Source organism: Pocillopora verrucosa, chromosome 7 (genome assembly GCF_036669915.1).
Source record: "Pocillopora verrucosa isolate sample1 chromosome 7, ASM3666991v2, whole genome shotgun sequence".
Taxonomy (NCBI): Eukaryota; Metazoa; Cnidaria; class Anthozoa; order Scleractinia; family Pocilloporidae; genus Pocillopora; species Pocillopora verrucosa.
Window position 1 is genome coordinate 19,858,405 of NC_089318.1, and position 18,945 is coordinate 19,877,349.

Here is an 18,945-nt window from a genome sequence, read left to right on the forward strand (position 1 = left end):
GGCTTGTGAGAGTGCAATAACTCCTTTCAGTGTGGTACAACCCGTACCGAAGATTCAAGCAGTTAAATATTGTCTTTTAAGAACGTAGAAGCTCTTGCACAAGCTGCACTTGTAACACAAGCCAGGTCTGAATGTGTTGGCTTGTGTGAGGGGAACTAATTCGTGATACGATCACCTGAAAAAAATTACTCGAGACCACGCTTACAGTCAAGATGGCTGACTCAGATTAGTGCGCCTTACAATACCACGATACTAGACCACGTGACAGGCGCTCGACTCTCGTGTACAAATAAATAAATAAATAAATCCGATCGTGCCATAATGTGGTTACACAAGTTGTGTAGGCCACACAAATTTGGCATACGTCTCAAATTTAAACTCCCTGTTTTGTGTGCAAAACGTCCTGAGCATTTTAAACCCGGAAGTACATGTTTCAATGGGTTTTACCGTCTAAAGAGAAGGGTCTTGCCGCCTCGTTACATTTTGCTATGTAATTCGGGCTACACGTGGCAGGAACACCTGGCGTCAGCTAGCCAAAAATAGACAACAGACACTGACAACGCTTGAAAGCAATTACAAGTCATTAATGTCCCCTCGAAGAGAGGCGGCTTGAAAAATATGTGGTTGAAAGTGACTGATTATCGTATTGTGCGAAATGAAGCTTCTTGGGGAACGATGGTCGACTTTTAAAAGAGCAGTACCCATACCATACGAAAGCTACAGAACACAGCTTTAATACGTTTAGTCGGCGTACAATTATGGAAATTTTCTAGATTTAGAAATGTCACATGCTGTGTTACTTTGTTTGTGTGTGGGAAGAAAAAAATTATTATTCTATCGCTTTCTTCAAGGTCACAATGAACTATTTGTCTGTTCGATTTTTGTGTCTGTGATGACGCTAAAGCTGCAGTTTTCCTTTTGACGAAATTTTCAACCAGAAAGTGGCAAAACATTTCTGACCTATTGAAGCAGCCAAAAATGTTTTCATCAATTATTGTTGGCGAGTTGCATCCGAGAGCCCAAAGAAAGTAATACGCGTAGTCTAGAATAACAAGCAAACAAACAATAGAAAGGAAAAACTGCTTATTAAATATAACAGCGCATTCATCTCTTTCTTATAGAAACTGGCCTGACAAACTTGGATAAACAAGATGCGATATGCTACGATATTTGATTTAGATCACATGTAATATAGTCCAGCGTTACTTCCGAATTATTACAGTGCATATGTTTGCGCCGCCAAAAAAATTTATCGTTTTTGACTTAGAATTTTTTCTTTTTCCCACGCTCGTGACTAGACCAAAATAAAAAAATTGTCTCTAATAATCACTGTTTGCCAAAACTAGAGCCTTTCAGCCAGAGTCGTAGAACCAGCCAATCACAATCGCTTCAAATGAGATATCTTGTCCTTCTTGTCAGCGATTTCTGTGCCCAAGGTCGTGTGGTCTGCACAGTGACTTAGGAGAAAACGCTTCTCGATCGAAGCTATACAAGCGAAAACTTTACAGGTTAGAAATAAAAACAGCTTTTTCATTTGACCAGATTAACGTGTAAAACCAAATGCTAATTTTAATCTTTTGTTTTAGAATCTGTTTTTCGATCATTCAGTTACCAGCGGTAATTTAAAGTCCATCCTAGTTACATTTTCTCACTCGCACTCTGTTTGCTTTTGTTTTTATTTACGAGTGTCAATCACGTGACGTCACGCTGCAAAGTGAAACTTTGTATGGGCTAAAAGTAAATTCATCAACAACAAACGCGACAGAATTGTTTAGCAGGCTTAAATTAACAACATTCTACGCCGTGATTTAACGCGATCTCGTCAAAAGGATTTCATCTAATTTTACCTAAAATTGAAGGAAAAGGTCTTGTTACCTAGGAGTGCTTGCAGGCAGTCAGACAACGGTTGTGACATAGTTCCTTAATCGATATTTCTGTCGCTGCGGCACTACAAGGTAAGCGCGTGCATGCTTCTTACCATCAACAAGCTACGAAATGTTTATCTTGGTTAGATTTCTTATTTCAGAAAAATCACAAAAATCTTATTCATTCAAATTTATCGAGCTCCGTACAATAAAAATATGTATGACGCTAAATCTCATAATAGGGAAGACTTTCATGAGTAGCTATTGGTGTGTTGTCATACTGTTGAAATCTGGAGATAGATCAGTTTCACATCTATTAACTTGTTTGTTACAAGTTGTGTAGAATAGTTCCCAACCACCAGACCATGGTTATGTGTTTATCCACGACAAGTGTAAATTTTATATTTATTTTTGAGTGTCGCTACAAAGGTTTAAATTAGTAATTTGTTTACCTCTGGAGAGTGATCATGAAATTTTGTCTCAGAGAAAATATCACCACGCAGAAAATTACCTCTTCTCTCAAATACTCAGGCCTTTCGGACAAGCGACTTAAAAATCAAAGTTCAAGTCCAATAAATAGGGAGATCTTAAACTCAAAGGACATTAATCGAATGCTTTAAAAATCACGCTTGAATCATAATACGTTATTTGTCATCATTATGACTATTCTGGTGACCTATTTTCAGCCCACAGCAACATTTTGGTTGAAAATATTACATTATTCCTCTCAAGCATCATCAAAGTAAATTTAAAAATTATGTAGGGTTGCAATAATTTTTGTTCCTAGATGACGCAGGATTCTATCAAGGCATTTGTTCGAGAGAATTTCGGCAAGGATTACTTCCCAGTCTATCACGGCCAAACAAACATTATCTCTCCACTTGCGCTGATTGTTAAACGAAAGCGGTCGTTGTGGAAGCGCCCCTTTGGTAAAGGAGAAATGGTCATTGTTGGTGGATTGCAGAGGTATATTACTGAAGAGAGAGAGAAACACTTTCATAATTACTGCCAGTCAAAACTTAGGAAAGAAGACAGGAGTTTGGAAAAAACAGAAACGAGTGATGTCAGCAGGTCAGAGTTATCATTCTTTTAATAAACTCTTTATAAGTACTGCTCATGCCCCACACGGCTTGTTCAATTTCCGACTTTACTATGTACTTCCGCTAAACAGGGGCCATAACCGGTATTGAGACCCCTAGTGAGTCAAGCCTTATCTTTGCTCTCGCCTCCTACAGGAAAAAAATTCCTTGTCATGCAACAAATTACGAGCCCTTTCGCGCAAATCTGAGTTTAGAGTTAAGTTAACTTAAAAAAAATTTGAATGGTCATTGGGAAATGGGGACCTAGGACCAGATACCAGGGAATAGGAAGTGGTATGTGGAAAATATGGAGTGGAGTATGGGAAATGGGGAATGGGGAATGGAGAATGAAGATTACGGCATGGAAAATGAGATATGAGTATAGCAAAATGGAATAGAAATTGGAAAAAGGAAACATGATGAGGATTGAAAAATGAGGAAAAGGGAAAAGAAAATTGACAAAGATCAACGAATCTAACATTTTAAGATTTTTACAGCTTCACTAAGCACCTGGTGAAATTTTCATTCCCTGAACATGACTGATACGTTGACAGGAATCTTGATGTCACGCTTGAAAGCTTGGACGCTGGGGGACTGGAACTAAAGTTGACCGACATTCTGGGTGACCTGGAGCTTGGCAAGCTTACAGAAGAGTATTACGTGGACGTAGATTTGCGCGAATTGTTGTCACACGCTGTGTTAGATGCTGATAAGATGACGCCATTAGAGGGTCACGATTTGCTTCTTGTCACTGCAGTGATGTATAGCGCCAAGTTTCTTCTTAAAGGCAACCGAATGCATCAGGTATAGTTTTTTGTATCAGTGCAGGTTCTCGTTCTGTAAGGAATCGGTTTATAAGCTTTTCTTGATTATTAGAAGTTTTTCACGAGGTAAAACATGGCATACAGGTTGAACCTAATAGTTTTCTGTACCCCGAACTCACTTCAAAAGTACTTTGCGATATCGAAGTCTCATTCTACCTTTCATTATTTTCCTCTTTCTAGGCAACAATTTCAGGAGAAGTCCACGCACCCTCCAAACTAACCTTGTTATTAGGGAAAGATCCGTTAATAAGAGGAAGCGTTACAAACCAGTCCTATCTTCCACCAATGGTACGAAGAAATTCTCGCGCGCCTTTTCTCTTTAAATGCTGTCGCGTAACTTATGGCAAGGAGGGGAGACGTTTACAGATTCAAGATGGCGAGTTTGTCGGCAAATCCTTTCGGAATCGGGGTGAACCCGCCCTGGTGCATTCAGTCATATCAGACGAAGAAGCAGCGTTGCATTTAGAAATGGAAGAAAGTTTCAGTCCAGGTATTAGTCTTGTTTGGTTAATTTAAGAATTTCTGGATTGCGATGTAGTTCTCTTATTAGACTGGAAAGATATTGTGAAATTGATAAACATGTGGAGGATCTAGGGAAGAATCCCGCGGGAGAAGGGGGGGGAGAGGGGTTCTAGAGTGAGTCGCAGTTTACATGAGAGGTCCATGAGACACTTACGTCAGTTACAAAATGATCTACTCCATCCGAATGGGTAACAGAGTACCAGCCAGTGCGGGTGAGAGGACTAAACCCATGAGGGTGGTGTTTAAGCAGACTACAGGAATAAAATATGATGATATGACATGAACCAGAGTGAATTCTCGAGTATCTTATGTCTTAAGTATCTCTATAGGTCAAACGAGCAGAACATACATCAATTTCTCTCAGGTCCTTCTTAGTACTTAATTTTCACAAATTCAGGTGGGATTTTCCTGACAGAGAAAGATAATGGAAAGGTAGAAGATATCAGAAAACTTCTGATCACTGCAGAGAATGGTACTCAGCTGAAAACACAGATACTTAGGTATTTGAATCGGGTAAGTTCTGACAACGCCGTACATTCCATTATTAAATCTTAAAATAACATTTTATACTATCCGGGTCATACTATCCGAGTCGATAAAATTAACTTAATAAGACTTTCAACGACGCAGGGTCTTGCAGATGATAGTGGTAGCTGTGACACAAAATTACAGGTTCAGAATGGCCGAGTCTATCTGGATTTTCCTGATAACAAATACCTTATCACTTCGACGCCAACAAATTTTATCTTTGATGATGATTTTTCCAAGTGTGGATAATTTAACGTGTCTTATCTGTGAAGGTCTCCCTCTAAGAAAAATTGCCGATTTTTGGAGGGGGAAGAGGAGGGGAGTGGAGGGGAGGGGAGGGGAGGGGAGGGGAGGGGAGGGGAGTACTTGACGATGATTGAAACGGGATAAGCTGCCGTCTTAGCAACTTGCTTCTACTGCAGACTCCTAGTTTACAATGTCTTTCACTAGTTTGAACAGATTTTGACAAGTGGCTCAAGGCAGTTACAACTCGACAAACCACTAACGAAGGATGATTGTGACTTTCTTCAAAAACTTGGAATTCGAGCCAGGCCAAAGCAGTTGTTCCTGAGATTAGCTTCAGTGCAGAGAGACGTGATCCATGAATATGGCTGCCTGTTCAAATTGATTAGCGGTAAGATAAAATTGATATCATTCTTTAAAGCGAGAATTTTATCACAGGGAAAATAGCTTTTAAGTAGGGTGTAATCTAACTTAAATTAATGATTGAATGTAAAAGAATCATACATTTTTTTGCGTCAGTTTGTGATTGGTTCTGAAAACTCGCACCACGCCCTCAACATGTCATAGACACGCAGAAGCAAAGTTCAGGGAAAACCCTTGCAATTTGCTTAAAGCTGACTAGATATCAAGGAAAGTTGGGCCTGTGTGATTCTGGACTTCAGCATTTCAATTATGGTCCATAAGAATTTTTGTAAACAGAGACAGACTTTTCCGTGCACGCTGCAGAAAACAGTATGCCTGGGAAATAGCTGGTGTAGTTTTTAAAACTGAACAAAATAGTTAAGTATATAGTTCTACGTTAAATTAAGTATTGTATTTTACCGAGGGCTACTCGAGAGTTACTTACATATTTATGTGATCGTTCTCATATTTTTATCCCCACAGAAGCATCGAAAGAAAACTGGGAAGAACTTCTTCAAAGCATAATGGATTCAGGGAAAGGCGAGGAGAAGAATGAAGATATGACAGCAGCAAAATAATTACTCTAAGATCAATGATGCATACTTCCTTTCTAACCTTTAACTAAAAAAATAAATGCCTCATTAGGGCCGATTCAAAATTTACTCACTGATCAATATCACATTTAGTAGATACAGAATATCATGCCTGTCTTGTGTGACGACAGTCATTTTCAGTTTTAAGTCATAGAAAATTTACTCCAAAACGTCCCAGAAAGAGAAACCTTAGGGTCAGTTCATTATCGCTTTAAAATCATGAAACTGAATATTAGAGGTACTTTACACTGTATCGTGTCAGCAAGACAAACATGTCGCGAGAATAAGGTATCAAACAAAACACATGTATTGAGAAGATTTCATGACATAGTGGGTAGGGCAGTGTATACTGCACTACCCACGAAAGCGGCAAATATCAGATTAAAATCTTTGAATGCCTTCGCAATGTGGAGCATCTAGAAGGATGGCGTTTTTCTCGACTTTTTCTGCAATTCAAAGAAGCATAACATATTCAAAATTGGAGTTTTATTGCGTTCTGAGTCATAACATCCAAATGTAAGAATTTTTTTGGAAACTACTTTTCAATTTCATTAATTGAGCAAAAAAAATTTAAACTACCTCTTTCTCATTGAATTCTTCATATTCCCTGCAATATTTTTTTGGCGTCTGTTTGGTGTTGGAGAAATATGCAATGACGAGTTTGGTTATTTGTCGATGCTTTCCTAACCCTGTTAATTTTCTAATGTTTTATTACCTTGGCAGAATGTCGCGTGACAAACCAAGAAGAACCTATTTAATTCATTATTGACAGTCGTCACCAATCTAAGGTAACATAAGGGCGCACGCGCAGTTACATATTTGTTAGAAGTTAGATGTACGTGCAGTAGTGATTAGTATTTACCTTTCAAGTGAATCGTGTTATGCATTTCGCGCGCGCTGATTGGCGCGCCGATAGGATAGTTCTGAGGTGAATGACAAGTACTATCCACTTCAGTAAGGGTGAAAGTGGTGGATATTTACCTCGCTGTTTCGCGGCTCGGTTAATGTCCACCGCTATTTACCTCCACTTTAGTGAATAATTGTTAATTGTTGTTCATGATTACTTTACATTAAGCCCTCTTTCTGAGGAAAGAAACTGGCTGTGAAAACTAAAAAGTGGAAATAAATGGATATCAAAATCATAATAGTTCAGTCGTCGATTTCAAATTTTCTGTCTACCAACAGTTTTTAATCTCTGGCTCTTTATTCAAAAGCTAACAAAAAAGCATGAGATGAAAATTGTGATGAAGTGAATTTCACCTCAGCCAAAATATTAAATGCTAGATTTAGCTTTAAGAATTATTGAATAAGTTCGTTTAACTCTCAAATGTACTCTTAAAGTTCCTTCTTTGCATCTAAGTTAAGGATCTTCTTAACAATATTCTCGAAAGATTCTTTGGCTGCTTGCAGACTCTCACGGGTTTCCACGAACGGATTTATGGCAGTTGCAAGGGAAGTGAACATGTTTTCAATGTCATCAAGACCCACTGAATCAAACTTCAACTTCTTATGAAACTCCTCTTTGTCCTTTTCCTTGTTGGACTTAATTTTCTCAGCTTTACTTTAATGCTTCCTCCATTTGCTTCTTCCGCCTCATTGCCTTCGTTTTTATCTTTTTCTTTTGAAGTGCTGTCGCCCTCGTTCAGCTCCCCTTCAATTTTTTTCTGTTCCTCTTCATCTGAAAAAGCATGATAAATTTCAAGGATGATCTTCTTAGCTTGGCTGTAGAAATCCCGCACCATGTCAGGAGCTCTCCTCACTTGTTGGACGTTGTTGCTGAAGGCCTTTTTGAGCCCCGGGATCTTTCCCAAATCCCACACGCTCTTAAACTCTCGTTCCAAGATTCCTTGCACATCCATTCCTTCAGCTCTCTGGACTGCATCTTCACTTCCTCTTGCGATAGTCATCGGCATAGCCTTTAATTTCTTCGACAGTTCGAGTATGGCATTTATAGCAACTACTGCGTCAGATATTCCTTAAAATGTCTTTTTGCCCTCTGTGTAAATGGCCAGAGCTCCTTCTTTTATCTTGACTGCAATTCCCTCTGATGTGAGTCGCGTCTTCAGGGCGTGCACATATTCACTGAACTGCGCATGCGGATTGATTTGTTCCAGCGTGGTGACAGCTTTCTTAAAGGATTCCTCTGCTTTGGCCATGTCCTCGCAATTTTGGACGAATGGGTCCAGCGTTGTTTTAAAATCCGTGAAAATGCAATCCAACTCGGATATGTCAAACTTTTTGAAGTCGAGAAGTTTGCTTAGCTCGTCCTTAACCTCCACTTTTTTCTTCTCGGGCTTGGTTCCCTTTTCGCCAGAATTAGCAGCCTGCTCGACTGAACTTGTTCCCCTTGCGCTCGACGCAGCTTCTGGACTTTTCTTCTCACGGTTTGGTTTGGTTTGAACATCGGGTACGACATTCTCATCTGCTGGACGATTACTCTTCATTCTACTGATGCTTTGGTTATCGAAGTCGGAATTTCCATCATCACAATTCTGAGTAATACACAGACAAAAAACAAAGCAAAACAAAACATTAACAGAAAAAAACAGCAAAAGTAATAACAAAAAGTAAAAAAAAATATATGCATCTGAAGGGCGGAGAAAAGTCTGCCAAAATGGTAAGAGTCACAAAAAATTAATAGGTCACACATTCCCTTTTTTCGCTCATAGACGGTACCCTAAACTAAATTCCTTTACAAGAACCTTCCGCGGTCAAAGTATGGAGGGGATACCCGCACGAAGGATCTGTGTTTGAGATAACTGCCTCATTGCCTCAGAATACCAACATTTCTGAAGAAATTTGTAATTATATCAATGCTTCCCACTCAGCGCCTTTGAAAGCGTCAATTTCGAGTTTCCTCAACATATAGTTTACCTCATGAGCAGAAATGTAGGACATCATGGCGGCCAAGCATGCGCAGAGTTTTCCTAATGCCCTCTAAAAATTTCCGAAGCTTCTAAGTGTCATAAAGTCGTAAAGAAAAGAAAAACTTGTATCCTCGATTGAACCTTGTTTATTATATGTAATGGTCTCGAAGCGTCGGAACTTAATACAACTAATCTTATATAAAACAGATGGATCAAAATCAAGCCACAAAATCAGGGTGTGTCCTGTACAAACGAAACCGCAAACGCGTGACTAAAGGTTACATGAAGAAATTGATTAAAAATAAACGCGACTGTTCGTAACACTAAGGATTTGTATGGCAAAGGTCTAATATTAAAAAATTTTGACAAAATGAAAATAATTATCGTACTTGCGAGCATCTGTGTGTTATCGTGTTAGTGAGTTGTTGTTTTGGACGAAATTTTGAGGTAAACACTCGTTTCGTCTTTGATCCCTAACAAATTACGCTAATCCCATATAATAGTCGTATTGCACTTCCATACAAACAAAGTAAATTGGCTGAAATAGCCAAACTTCGACCCGGCACATCCGAGAGAGAAGACACTATTGATAGGTTGCGAGCATCGCGTTACGAACAGGGGTCTCTTATCTCTCATTTTGTGCCACTTTTTTGGATGAATGTGGCATTCTCCTCGATCCCCGAAAAGTTGAAGATTTGCAGTATTCATCGCGAACAGAACAATGTCCCCAGGGGCTCTTCCGACCTGACTTGAAATCGACTCACAGCCCCTGGGTCTCCGAGGATGCAACCTTGTGTGCGCGTTCTTGTAATATTTGTGTATTTTTTATTGTTCTAAATAGCTGAAGTAGATGGATACACAGATAAATCGTCTATGAAACCAATTTTTTTCTACATTGGAATATTTCTGCTTTCAACTTGTTGAATCGAAATGGCAGATTCAAAAGAGGACGTTAAAACAATCCGTGATGCCCTATAATAAACCAAGCGTACTTTTAATCAGTAACAAAACAAGTAGTCGTGTTTGAGGGTCGCCCTCTCAAAGGATACATTAGGCCGAAGGGAAACCTCAATACCCCTTTTACAAGGGACAATATTATTGACGTAAATTCCAAAGGGAATTTGTACAGGTATGTATAAAACTGCAATTTATTCCAAAAAAGATTTTACACACAGCCGAGCAGATTTATTTTGGAGAATTTAAGGTGGGTCATTACGTACAGATTTTTTCAAAACTTGGCAGGAAATGAATACTGTCATGTTGATTGCAACTCATTTACTCTTTTAGGGGGTTACCGAATTTGGTTTTGGGTAACAAATATTTAAAGCTAAAGTTGAGGGTGTAATGGGCCTTTTTTGTCGCCATGGTAATCTAATATGTCCCAAAAAAAATTTCAAAATTTATTGAGAAATAAGCAGACTTTTATCATCGTCTATTCAGTAATTCTTACGCAAGAAAGCTCCGTAAACTCCGATAAGTTTATGACGTTTCAGCTTCTCTCCTATTCTGTTTTGCACCAGCCAAGATATGTGATGTTTGTGATCCCGTCCAAAGTAAAGCATAACAACTCAATGCGCAGAAGCATTAATTTTCAATAAAAAAAAGTAAATAAATATCTAAAATTAATCTCCTGCACAATTGAAAATGAAATTTTGAACATTACTAATATGATTTTAGTTTCTATTTTATTTCTTTATATATATATATATATTTTTTTTTTCTTTTTTTTCTTTTTGCAAAAAAGTTGATGGTTCCTCGACTCATCTTAAACCCGATACTTTTCCAATTTTATTTCTTCCAGATGCTGAGCTGCCTTCCCTGGAAGAAATAAACTCCATAACTAAGGGCTTGCCCAAGAAAATAGAAGCCGCACGAGAGAAGTAGAGTTAGATCTTTGATTTTGTGTGGTTATCAAGAGAGACATAAGCAATTTTCTTCTTTCTGAAGAAAGAAATATCACTTACATGTACAACAGTAAAAAGGGTATGAAAATGTTGATCCACGTAAAATGAAAGAAGGGCTGTAGTAGTGCTACGACTGGTAGTATTATCCACCTGCACTTCATTTTGACCTGAGACTGAGAGAGCTTACGTTTGTTCTTGATTTCTCAATTGCAAGAAATAGTGAATTAAAATATTGCGAGGTCAAGGAAACAATGCTTTTCCTCCCTCCCACCTCTGGACAAAACCGAGCTAGTACTGTTTGGAAAGCTACGTTTAATTATCTTATGCCCCAACGTTTTCTGTTTCAATTTTACAAATATATTCTAGCGATAGCAAAAAAAAAGACTTACTCAATAAACAATTAAAAATAGGAGAAGACAAAGTAATCAAATTTGAGAGCAGACAACAAGATATCAGTTAAGAAGTATTTGGGGTCGGGAATAACCCATCTCCATTTTTTAAGTATCTTTAACTTGATCTTCTTTGTATCCCATCTTGTTCCCTTAAATTTTGTTTACCAGAGAAACCCATCAAATAAACAATCCTTTGGGTAGACCAATAAATTTTTTGTCAGCAGAATATGTAGGGACAGACAAAAAAGATCTAAGAATCTGAAAGACCTCTTTGTTCAGCTGCAAATCGCAAGAACTTTGTTAATGAAGAAAATTTGTTAGAAAAACTATGTGGAACGCAAAACGGTAAGCCTTTAGTGGACAGAGGAAAATTTCGCGCTAATAAATATAAAAGATATGTAAGAATACAAGCAGACTCTCTTATGGTAAAGTGGTAAAAAGTTTAATATTCATGTCGGCGAAAAAATTAAGTTCTAGGGTAAAAGCATTGATTGTGTATATATACGCATACGTATAGCTCATCGAAGTAATTGTGTCTAAATCGCTAATTGAGCCATATTGTATAAGTGTAAATGTACCAAATGTTTTGTGAATCATAATTGTTTGTGTTTACTGGATCTTGAAACTGCGGAGCATGGATAAAAGGAAAACGTTAAATTAAGGGGTCTAAGACGAGTCTTTGCTCTAGACTCCCTACTATTTCAAAGAAATTCTTCCAAAATGTGGTGCTCTGAATCGATATGTACAGCTTTAAATTCCTTGAATATGTGATACAAGAGAATTAATAAACTTTCCCGATGTCTATGGCTTTTAACCTTGGGACGTTCGTGGCGTTTCAAAGTTTATTTGATTCTCAGTTCTTGACCTTCCCAATTCAGGCATAGTGTGGTAAACATTTTCCTGTCTTTCACCCCTTCAGCATATAAAATGCTGCAAAGTGGTTAAGGGGTAACTACAGACCCGGCCCCTTTCACTTGTAAGTAACAATTCTACTAACAGTGGTTTTATTTCTCCCACCTGTCGAATCTTTGACCAGTCCCTCTGACTGTCTCTAACGCTAAGTAACTCGGAGTGACTCTCACTCTGATTCTGACCGGATAACAAATTCTATCAAGCGAGACAAATTTGTTTCTACTCCAGACTAGTCCAGATTTTTCGGTGCGACCGTTTATTGCTGTTCAGATCCCTATATTCTCCCTTTGCGCAACGTGTTTAAATATTTACAGAGGTCGCTGTGCGAACTTCAATTGGACTTCTTGTGCTGGTAAAAGGCTCAAATAATGATATATGCGAAATATCTATGAAGCGTTCGACGGTTAATATTTTGCTTTGTTTTTGATGGTTGACGGTACTAACCAAGAGATTATAATCTCTTCTACTAACCTATTCTATATCTTAAGATGCTAGACGAATGAGGGACCCTATTGAGACCCTCTGAATGGTTTTTTTTTGAAGAAAGCCGTCATTTTCACTAGAAGCCTGGTGCATACAAGAATTACAAAGTTGGAGATGGTGGTTTCCTTGTACTGAGGACATTAAATTGCCATATAGTGAGAAGAGTTCACTATTGTTGTTGTTAGCACAAAATTTGTTTTCAACAACACTACATCTATTTTAAGTGTAATAAATCACTTAAAAAGTGTAACTAATAACCAATTTTAGTGATTTGCGTATAATTTTCCTTGATCTTAGTCGTAATACATCCTCTTCCCTGTTGTTCCTTTTGTGACACACCCTTTTCCTGATCTTCTTTTCAGCAATGTTTCCTCCTCGTAATGCAAGTCTCCACCCAGATACAGAGCGCTCTTGGCCACCCCATTTGGTGCTTTGTCCTGTAAAAATTAACGAAGAGATAAACTGACATTTTTGTATAGGTAATAAAACGATTTCGAGTGCAATTTGGTCTTTAAGCACGAGTAAATCTTTCAAAGACAACAAATAGTTTAAAAAATTGCATGAGCCCGTTGAGCAAGTGAAATTTGGCATTTTGTTAGTAAATTTTCTCTCTTTTAAACAACTTATGATGGACAATCCTTCCCAGAACATTTGCGAGTAAGTGCTAGGAGGAAAAAACTTATACACTGTAACAGGCGTCCCCAGCTCACCTTGGTCAATTTTAGTTCTATTGGGCTACACTCATCCTCATTTCCAAAATGCATATAGGAGTATTTCTCATTTTCTGTTTCATCTTCTTCCAGCTCTGAAGATAGATAAGCTCCATGTTATTAAGTTACATACCTTTCATAACCAAACTGAGTAAGAGACCCTTTTACGATTATCTCTTTAGACTACAAAATTAGTCTATCTCATTAATGTAATAAACTAGTAATAATAATAGTGATATTGTATAAACTTAACTGCTCCGATGAGAATGGAAAAGCGTGCGTTCTGATTGGTCGAGGATTGCGTTATATCTTGCTGTAATCACCTTGCGCGAGGTAATTATAGCAGGGGCGCTAGATTTCAGAATAGCTGCCTTGCATTTTGTTAATGTTAGGCGGGAACTGAGAAACGCGGAAGAACAAACTACAATTCTGAAGAACACAAAATGCGCTATTTCGTTCGGCGTACTACCTTTCATAAGAAATTAATGAAGTTTTTGCTAATTTAATTAAATAAACCTGTTAAATTCCAGCTCATTTCGATATGAGTAATCTAAACAATTGTAACAGAGTGGTACCAAATTTACAACAATCTTCGAAAACACCTGAATAATTACACTAAAAAAATTATGCACCTCCGGCTCTGTGAATATTGTTAACTATGTTTTATTCTTGTTAAGTGTATTTGATAATACTTACATGGACTTTACAATATACAAATTTTATTTATCAATTAATTTTATGTTTTCACTGAATAATTACCTCCTTTGTCGAAATACATTTTGAGGGCACAGATATCTTCTTTTAAACCTGCCCAGAACACAACATAAATTGAATCAGCATTAGCCAATTAAAACAACCAAAGCACGAAACCACCTTAGTGGTATGTACTACTTATAATGAAAATAGCGAATAATCTACTGGCTGTGTTTATCAACTGATCTACAAACCCCGAACATGCTTTGCGATTCACTACCGAGAAACGAGCGAAGGATTTGCACCCCAATAAATTGTAATTGTTGCAGAAATAAATGCATCGAAATCATCATATTGCGCCATATTATCTTACCGTTTTAGTATATACTTAAACAAATATCAACCTCAGTGTCGGTGGCTAGTGTTGGATATTTACCTCGCCCTTCAATGCTTAGTAAATATCCATCACTGGCCACCTATACCTCGGTGAATAGCGGTTAATTATTCCTTAGTGGTCAAACACGTGCAGCATGAAACTGCACTCCAGACTTTACCTGATATGTACTCGTCATCAGATTCTGATGACTGACTGGCTGACTCTTGATCCCTTACATCCCTACACCATTTTTGAAATGTTTTCTTCACTGCCCTTTTTATACGGAAGTCGTCACAAGGACCTGGTTTACGTCTCGGTGACTCTTTTCCTTCGAACCAGTGCCAGTGACTAACAACTTTTAGTTCCGCCTGAAAGTTAAACTCCTCCGGTGTAGTAGGGTAGTTGTCCTTCATGTATTCTACAATGGCCTGCACCAAGGAATTACAATCCAGTAAAGACATTCCTCCTCGACATTGCGGAACTTCAGCTTTTTCCCAAGGAAGAGATTCTAGATCCTTGTGTAGTTGCAGGGAATTGTGTGGATGCTATGGGTGGAAAAGATAGTTAACAGCCAGGATATTTTTTAAGACACCATGAAATCAAAAGAATAAAGATAACGATATCTGGGAAAAATTTCAAAACAGCCATGGTATTGATAACACTTAGACTACTCCTACGAGGATTTCAAAGGAAAAAAATCACAAAGGAGAGAGCGATGGTCAGATAAACGAATCCTAAAAGTGAAAAATAATAAAGTAAAAAAGAATGCAGCATTACTCCTGGACGACGAGGAGTCATTTTCACCTCTGTTTTGACAAGGCAGACACCTTTGAACTGTGGATGATCTTCCACCTGTATTCGTAGCTTGGAAGGATCTATGACGGCTCTCCATAGGTACACTTCAACACTGCCTCGCTTTCGTTGTATTTGGTTCTTCTTTTTTTCGTCTTTTTCTTGATGAAGAGGATAATACAATCTTGGATCCGTGATTAGCCAAACTAAAAATGAAGGGATACTTTTTGTTTTAACGTGGATTAATGATGTAAAAAGACGGATGATTAAACATCCCTGACTCGGTACTCCTGATCTAAATTGGCCGTTTCCATTACCGTCGCTGTCGCCCTCATTATTATTGTTATTGTTATCGCCATATTCGCTCGCATCTGCATCGTCCTCAGTGTGAACAAACTTCATGCTTCCAGGTTCGGATCACATGACTCTAAAGCTACCGAGCTTTAGCTTTTACCAGGGATTATATTATTCAGTCTGCTATCCAGTTGTAAGCTTCTACCGTATTTTCTTATCTCTGATGAATTTTTTGATAAGTTTCAGAGAAATAGCCCGCAAAGGTTTTGAGCTATCTGTTTACGGTAATCAGGCCTCTGATAAAATTCACCCTATCCAATGCAAAACCACTTGATTCGGAATGGCGTTGCCGTAAGGAGCTGTTAATTAAAGATAATACATAAAACTCATCGCCAACCTTAGTGGTTCACAAAAATTTGCTAGTCCATGCCAAAGTTCAGCCACAGATGTGGTTGGACTGGCCCTCCAAGATGAAAAAGAGACTTATTAACTTAAGTAAAATGCTTAAAGCGAAAAACGATTCTGGTTCGCTGCGCTCACTCGTGAGCTATCAAGGTAACACTCAAAGAGAAATTCCATATCTACGCACGCCCGTGTATCATTCTCTATTTATCTTGATTTAACACTAAGTCTTGCTCCTTACTTACAAAAAAATGTGTAGCAGCTTGATAGGAGTATTAGCAATAAAAATGGTTGAGATAAACTGTTTATCCTATTTCATTGAAGGTAAAACGGTAAATACGCATCCTCTCCGAGCACTCTTGTTTTCAGAATGCGAATGTTTTCCTTTAATTTTTATTTAAGTGATTGTTTGAAGCTTGCATTGATTATGCCTACCTCTTCGAATCTTTGAGTAAGAGTCGATGTTGAATCCAATTTAAAACATGTTTATTAAAATCTTTGTAACAGTTTATCTTATTTTGAATCGACTAGTTTAATTATTTTTTCTGAGCGTGAAACTCCATATAGGTTAATAATAGTTTGCAATGGATGAAAGATGCATACCAGGGTCACCCCTCTACAATAATGAGGATATTAAATTGAATTCGACGTGTACCTTCGCTCTTGTCGCTCACATCTAGCACTGGATTGGTGATAGTTCCAGTCATGTAAACAAGAACGTTCTCTGGCTTTGACATGTTTGTCTGATAGCATCCGTACCACAGCTTTAGCGTAAAAAGTTCAATCTATTAAACTGTCTTTCGAATTTCTGTTGGCATCTTAGTTGTAACAATCATGGGTTCCTTGTACCGGTAGCTGCAGCCATCCCTGCAGTTTTCTTTACCTCACTCCACTCCCTTTAAGTGAATTAGAACGATATTCAAGAGATTACAACCTGAGATTCTACAACGTGCCAGAAACTGTTGGAGAAGATTGTACAACAAAGCTCCGGAACCCTCTAGAGAATGATCTGGGATTCCAATACAACATCGAGAGTGCTCATAGAATCTTTGTAAGTTTGTGTAAATGGTGTTAAGCATGGTCTTCATCCTAGTTTTAGTGGCGTACCTCAAGATTCCATAGTAGGACCTATCCTATTTCTTATCTATATCAATGAATTTCCTAAGTTAACTACTTATTTTTCCAACAGCCTCTGCGATCAACCTAAAGATGTAGAAGATAAAGATAAAGCAGATGTAGTTTAGAAAATAGTTTTGATCTTTGAAAGTCAAGTGACACTCGAAAGCTTGAAAGACTACAAGAAAGAGGACTTAGAGCGGTTTTCAAGGATAATAATTCTAGTTATGAACAACTATTAGAGAAGGCAGATCTGCCAACACTACTAAATAGTCGCTTACAGGATCTGTGCATCCTTATGTATAAAGTAAAGCATAAACTGTGCCCTGCATATATAAGTAACATCTTTAAAGAACCAAATAGTAATTACAATCTGCGGCAAGCAGATTTCTCTATACCTAGGTATGAGACAGTCACCTATGGCAAGCACTCTATTAGATATTTAGGGCCTAGGCTATGGACAAAACTACCCAAGAGTATCAGGGACGTCACAACCCTAACGTCGTTTAAAAGCAAGATACGCCAACTCAATATAAGTGAACTTTTAGATGATGGCTGCGCAGGCTGTAGCCTTTGTTCATTTTGACTTCTGTGTATTTTTACTATAAATCTCTTAATGAGTTAACTATAGATATTTTACCTACTACTGTATATAGTTTTTTTTTTTTTTTAGTTTGTATATTCTCCCCTAATTGGTGTCCCCAAATTAGTAAGGGATTTGTTCCCTGGCTAGACGGTTTTTTGACACTTTAATAAAGTTTCTATTCTATTCTATTCTATAAAGATTTCGTCCATGAAAGATTATGCAAATTTACGCCTGAAATTGAAGCGCACCGTAATTTGAGCTTTTTGTTTACATAAGTTTTGGTTATATTTAAAAGTAAAAGTCGGTCTTCTTAAAGCAGAAACATTGTTCGCTGAAGGGAAAGGTTTCTTCGCTTTCCTTTCCGATCAGGCAATGTTCGATCCCTGATCTCTCGTGGATCGCCGACGCGGCGATTCTACTCCGCATTCCAGCCTTTAAGGCAAGCGATCACGTAATCATCGTCTACTTCTTCAACAGTGTGAATTTCTCAACGAGTCGTTGAGAAATTCAAAAATAGACAAAACAGAACTTTAATTGTATGTTACGCTGCATCCGTGCATTTTTTGTTATAGAAACGAACAACGTTTCCCTCTGTTGTTAGAAACGAACAACGCTTCCCTCTGTTGTCAGAAACGAACAACGCTTCCCTCTGTTGTCAGAAACGAACAACGCTTCCCTCTGTTGTCAGAAACGAACAACGCTTCCCTCTGTTGTTAGAAACGAACAACGCTTCCCTCTGTTGTTAGAAACGAACAACGCTTCCCTCTGTTGCCATGTTTGATTTCGGCAATTTGTCTTTCCGTGTTTCACTCGATATCTCACTCGTTCACTGCGCTGACTCGTGAGCTATCGAATCAAACATTCCAGAGAAATTCCATATCTGCGTGCGCTTATGAAATTCTTGTAGGGGAGTATTTACAATAGAGAGGGCCAGGTAAATTATTTTTCCTATTTCATTGAAGTTGGTAGACATAGTTACCTCTCTGCTAACAGAAATTTTTGCAAGCGTACCGTCCTACTTATGGACACGTTTTTCAATCCTCCTCTTTGCCTCCTAGTCAAACTTTGTATTTACACATTCCCATGTAGGCAGACAGTTATCGCGAAGGTGTCCGCGCCTTGCGTGCATCAGAAATTTGAAGTATAATCAAAATTCATAATCTATAAACTGATGTGATAAAGAGATTCTCAAGCTAACGTCTTAATGCGTCAGACCAACTCGGTTAATAATTAATGGTACATAAACATCGTAATCGGATCGGACGCTTTTAAGTCTTGAAAACACTTTCAAAGCGCCCTTTGTGACTATGGCTCAGATAGAGATTTTGGTGGATAAGGAAGATGGCTCAAGGTTTGCATTAA

General features: G+C 38.1%; 2 protein-coding genes and 2 pseudogenes across 3 annotated transcripts; 1 reads left to right on the plus strand and 3 right to left on the minus strand.

Moving 5' to 3' along the window:
• Nucleotides 1-206, minus strand: part of LOC131790202 (uncharacterized) — a 1,730-nt pseudogene extending 1,524 nt beyond the window's left edge.
• A 1,579-nt stretch (nt 207-1,785) lies between these two features.
• On the plus strand, nt 1,786-7,171 carry LOC136282272 (uncharacterized). Its single transcript, XM_066169657.1, has 7 exons — nt 1,786-1,955; nt 2,653-2,936; nt 3,499-3,748; nt 3,949-4,258; nt 4,688-4,803; nt 5,269-5,452; nt 5,947-7,171. Exons 2-7 carry the CDS (start codon nt 2,653-2,655, stop codon nt 6,039-6,041), a joined length of 1,239 nt encoding a protein of 412 aa, XP_066025754.1. The 5' UTR covers nt 1,786-1,955; the 3' UTR covers nt 6,042-7,171.
• A 208-nt stretch (nt 7,172-7,379) lies between these two features.
• On the minus strand, nt 7,380-8,954 carry LOC136282584 (uncharacterized; annotated as a pseudogene).
• Nucleotides 8,955-11,661: 2,707 nt separating this feature from the next.
• Nucleotides 11,662-18,627, minus strand: LOC136282273 (uncharacterized). Of its 2 annotated transcripts, XM_066169659.1 has the most exons (7): nt 18,563-18,627; nt 16,537-16,777; nt 15,198-15,391; nt 14,572-14,938; nt 14,084-14,131; nt 13,325-13,419; nt 11,662-13,051 (listed from the first exon to the last, which is right to left on the minus strand). In XM_066169659.1, the coding sequence occupies exons 2-7, from the start codon at nt 16,616-16,618 to the stop codon at nt 12,908-12,910; spliced, it is 930 nt and encodes a 309-aa protein (XP_066025756.1). In that variant the 5' UTR covers nt 16,619-16,777; nt 18,563-18,627; the 3' UTR covers nt 11,662-12,907. The 2 variants fall into 2 exon arrangements, with proteins under 2 accessions (XP_066025756.1, XP_066025755.1); XM_066169658.1 differs by lacking the exons at nt 16,537-16,777; nt 18,563-18,627 and having other exon boundaries at nt 15,198-15,627.
• Between the last annotated feature and the right edge of the window lie 318 nt (nt 18,628-18,945).

Excerpts from the sequence above, each read along its gene's own strand:
- LOC136282272 (XM_066169657.1), top strand. The coding sequence starts at position 2,653 with ATGACGCAGGATTCTATCAAGGCATTTGTTCGAGAGAATTTCGGCAAG. Across the intron at positions 3,749-3,948 it reads AAGGCAACCGAATGCATCAG|GCAACAATTTCAGGAGAAGT; the intron begins GTATAGTTTTTT and ends TCCTCTTTCTAG. Across the intron at positions 4,259-4,687 it reads GGAAGAAAGTTTCAGTCCAG|GTGGGATTTTCCTGACAGAG; the intron begins GTATTAGTCTTG and ends TCACAAATTCAG.
- LOC136282273 (XM_066169658.1), bottom strand. The coding sequence starts at position 15,587 with ATGAAGTTTGTTCACACTGAGGACGATGCAGATGCGAGCGAATATGGC. Across the intron at positions 14,132-14,571 it reads TGATGACGAGTACATATCAG|GTTTAAAAGAAGATATCTGT; the intron begins GTAAAGTCTGGA and ends TGTTCTGGGCAG. Across the intron at positions 13,420-14,083 it reads AATGTATTTCGACAAAGGAG|AGCTGGAAGAAGATGAAACA; the intron begins GTAATTATTCAG and ends ATCTATCTTCAG.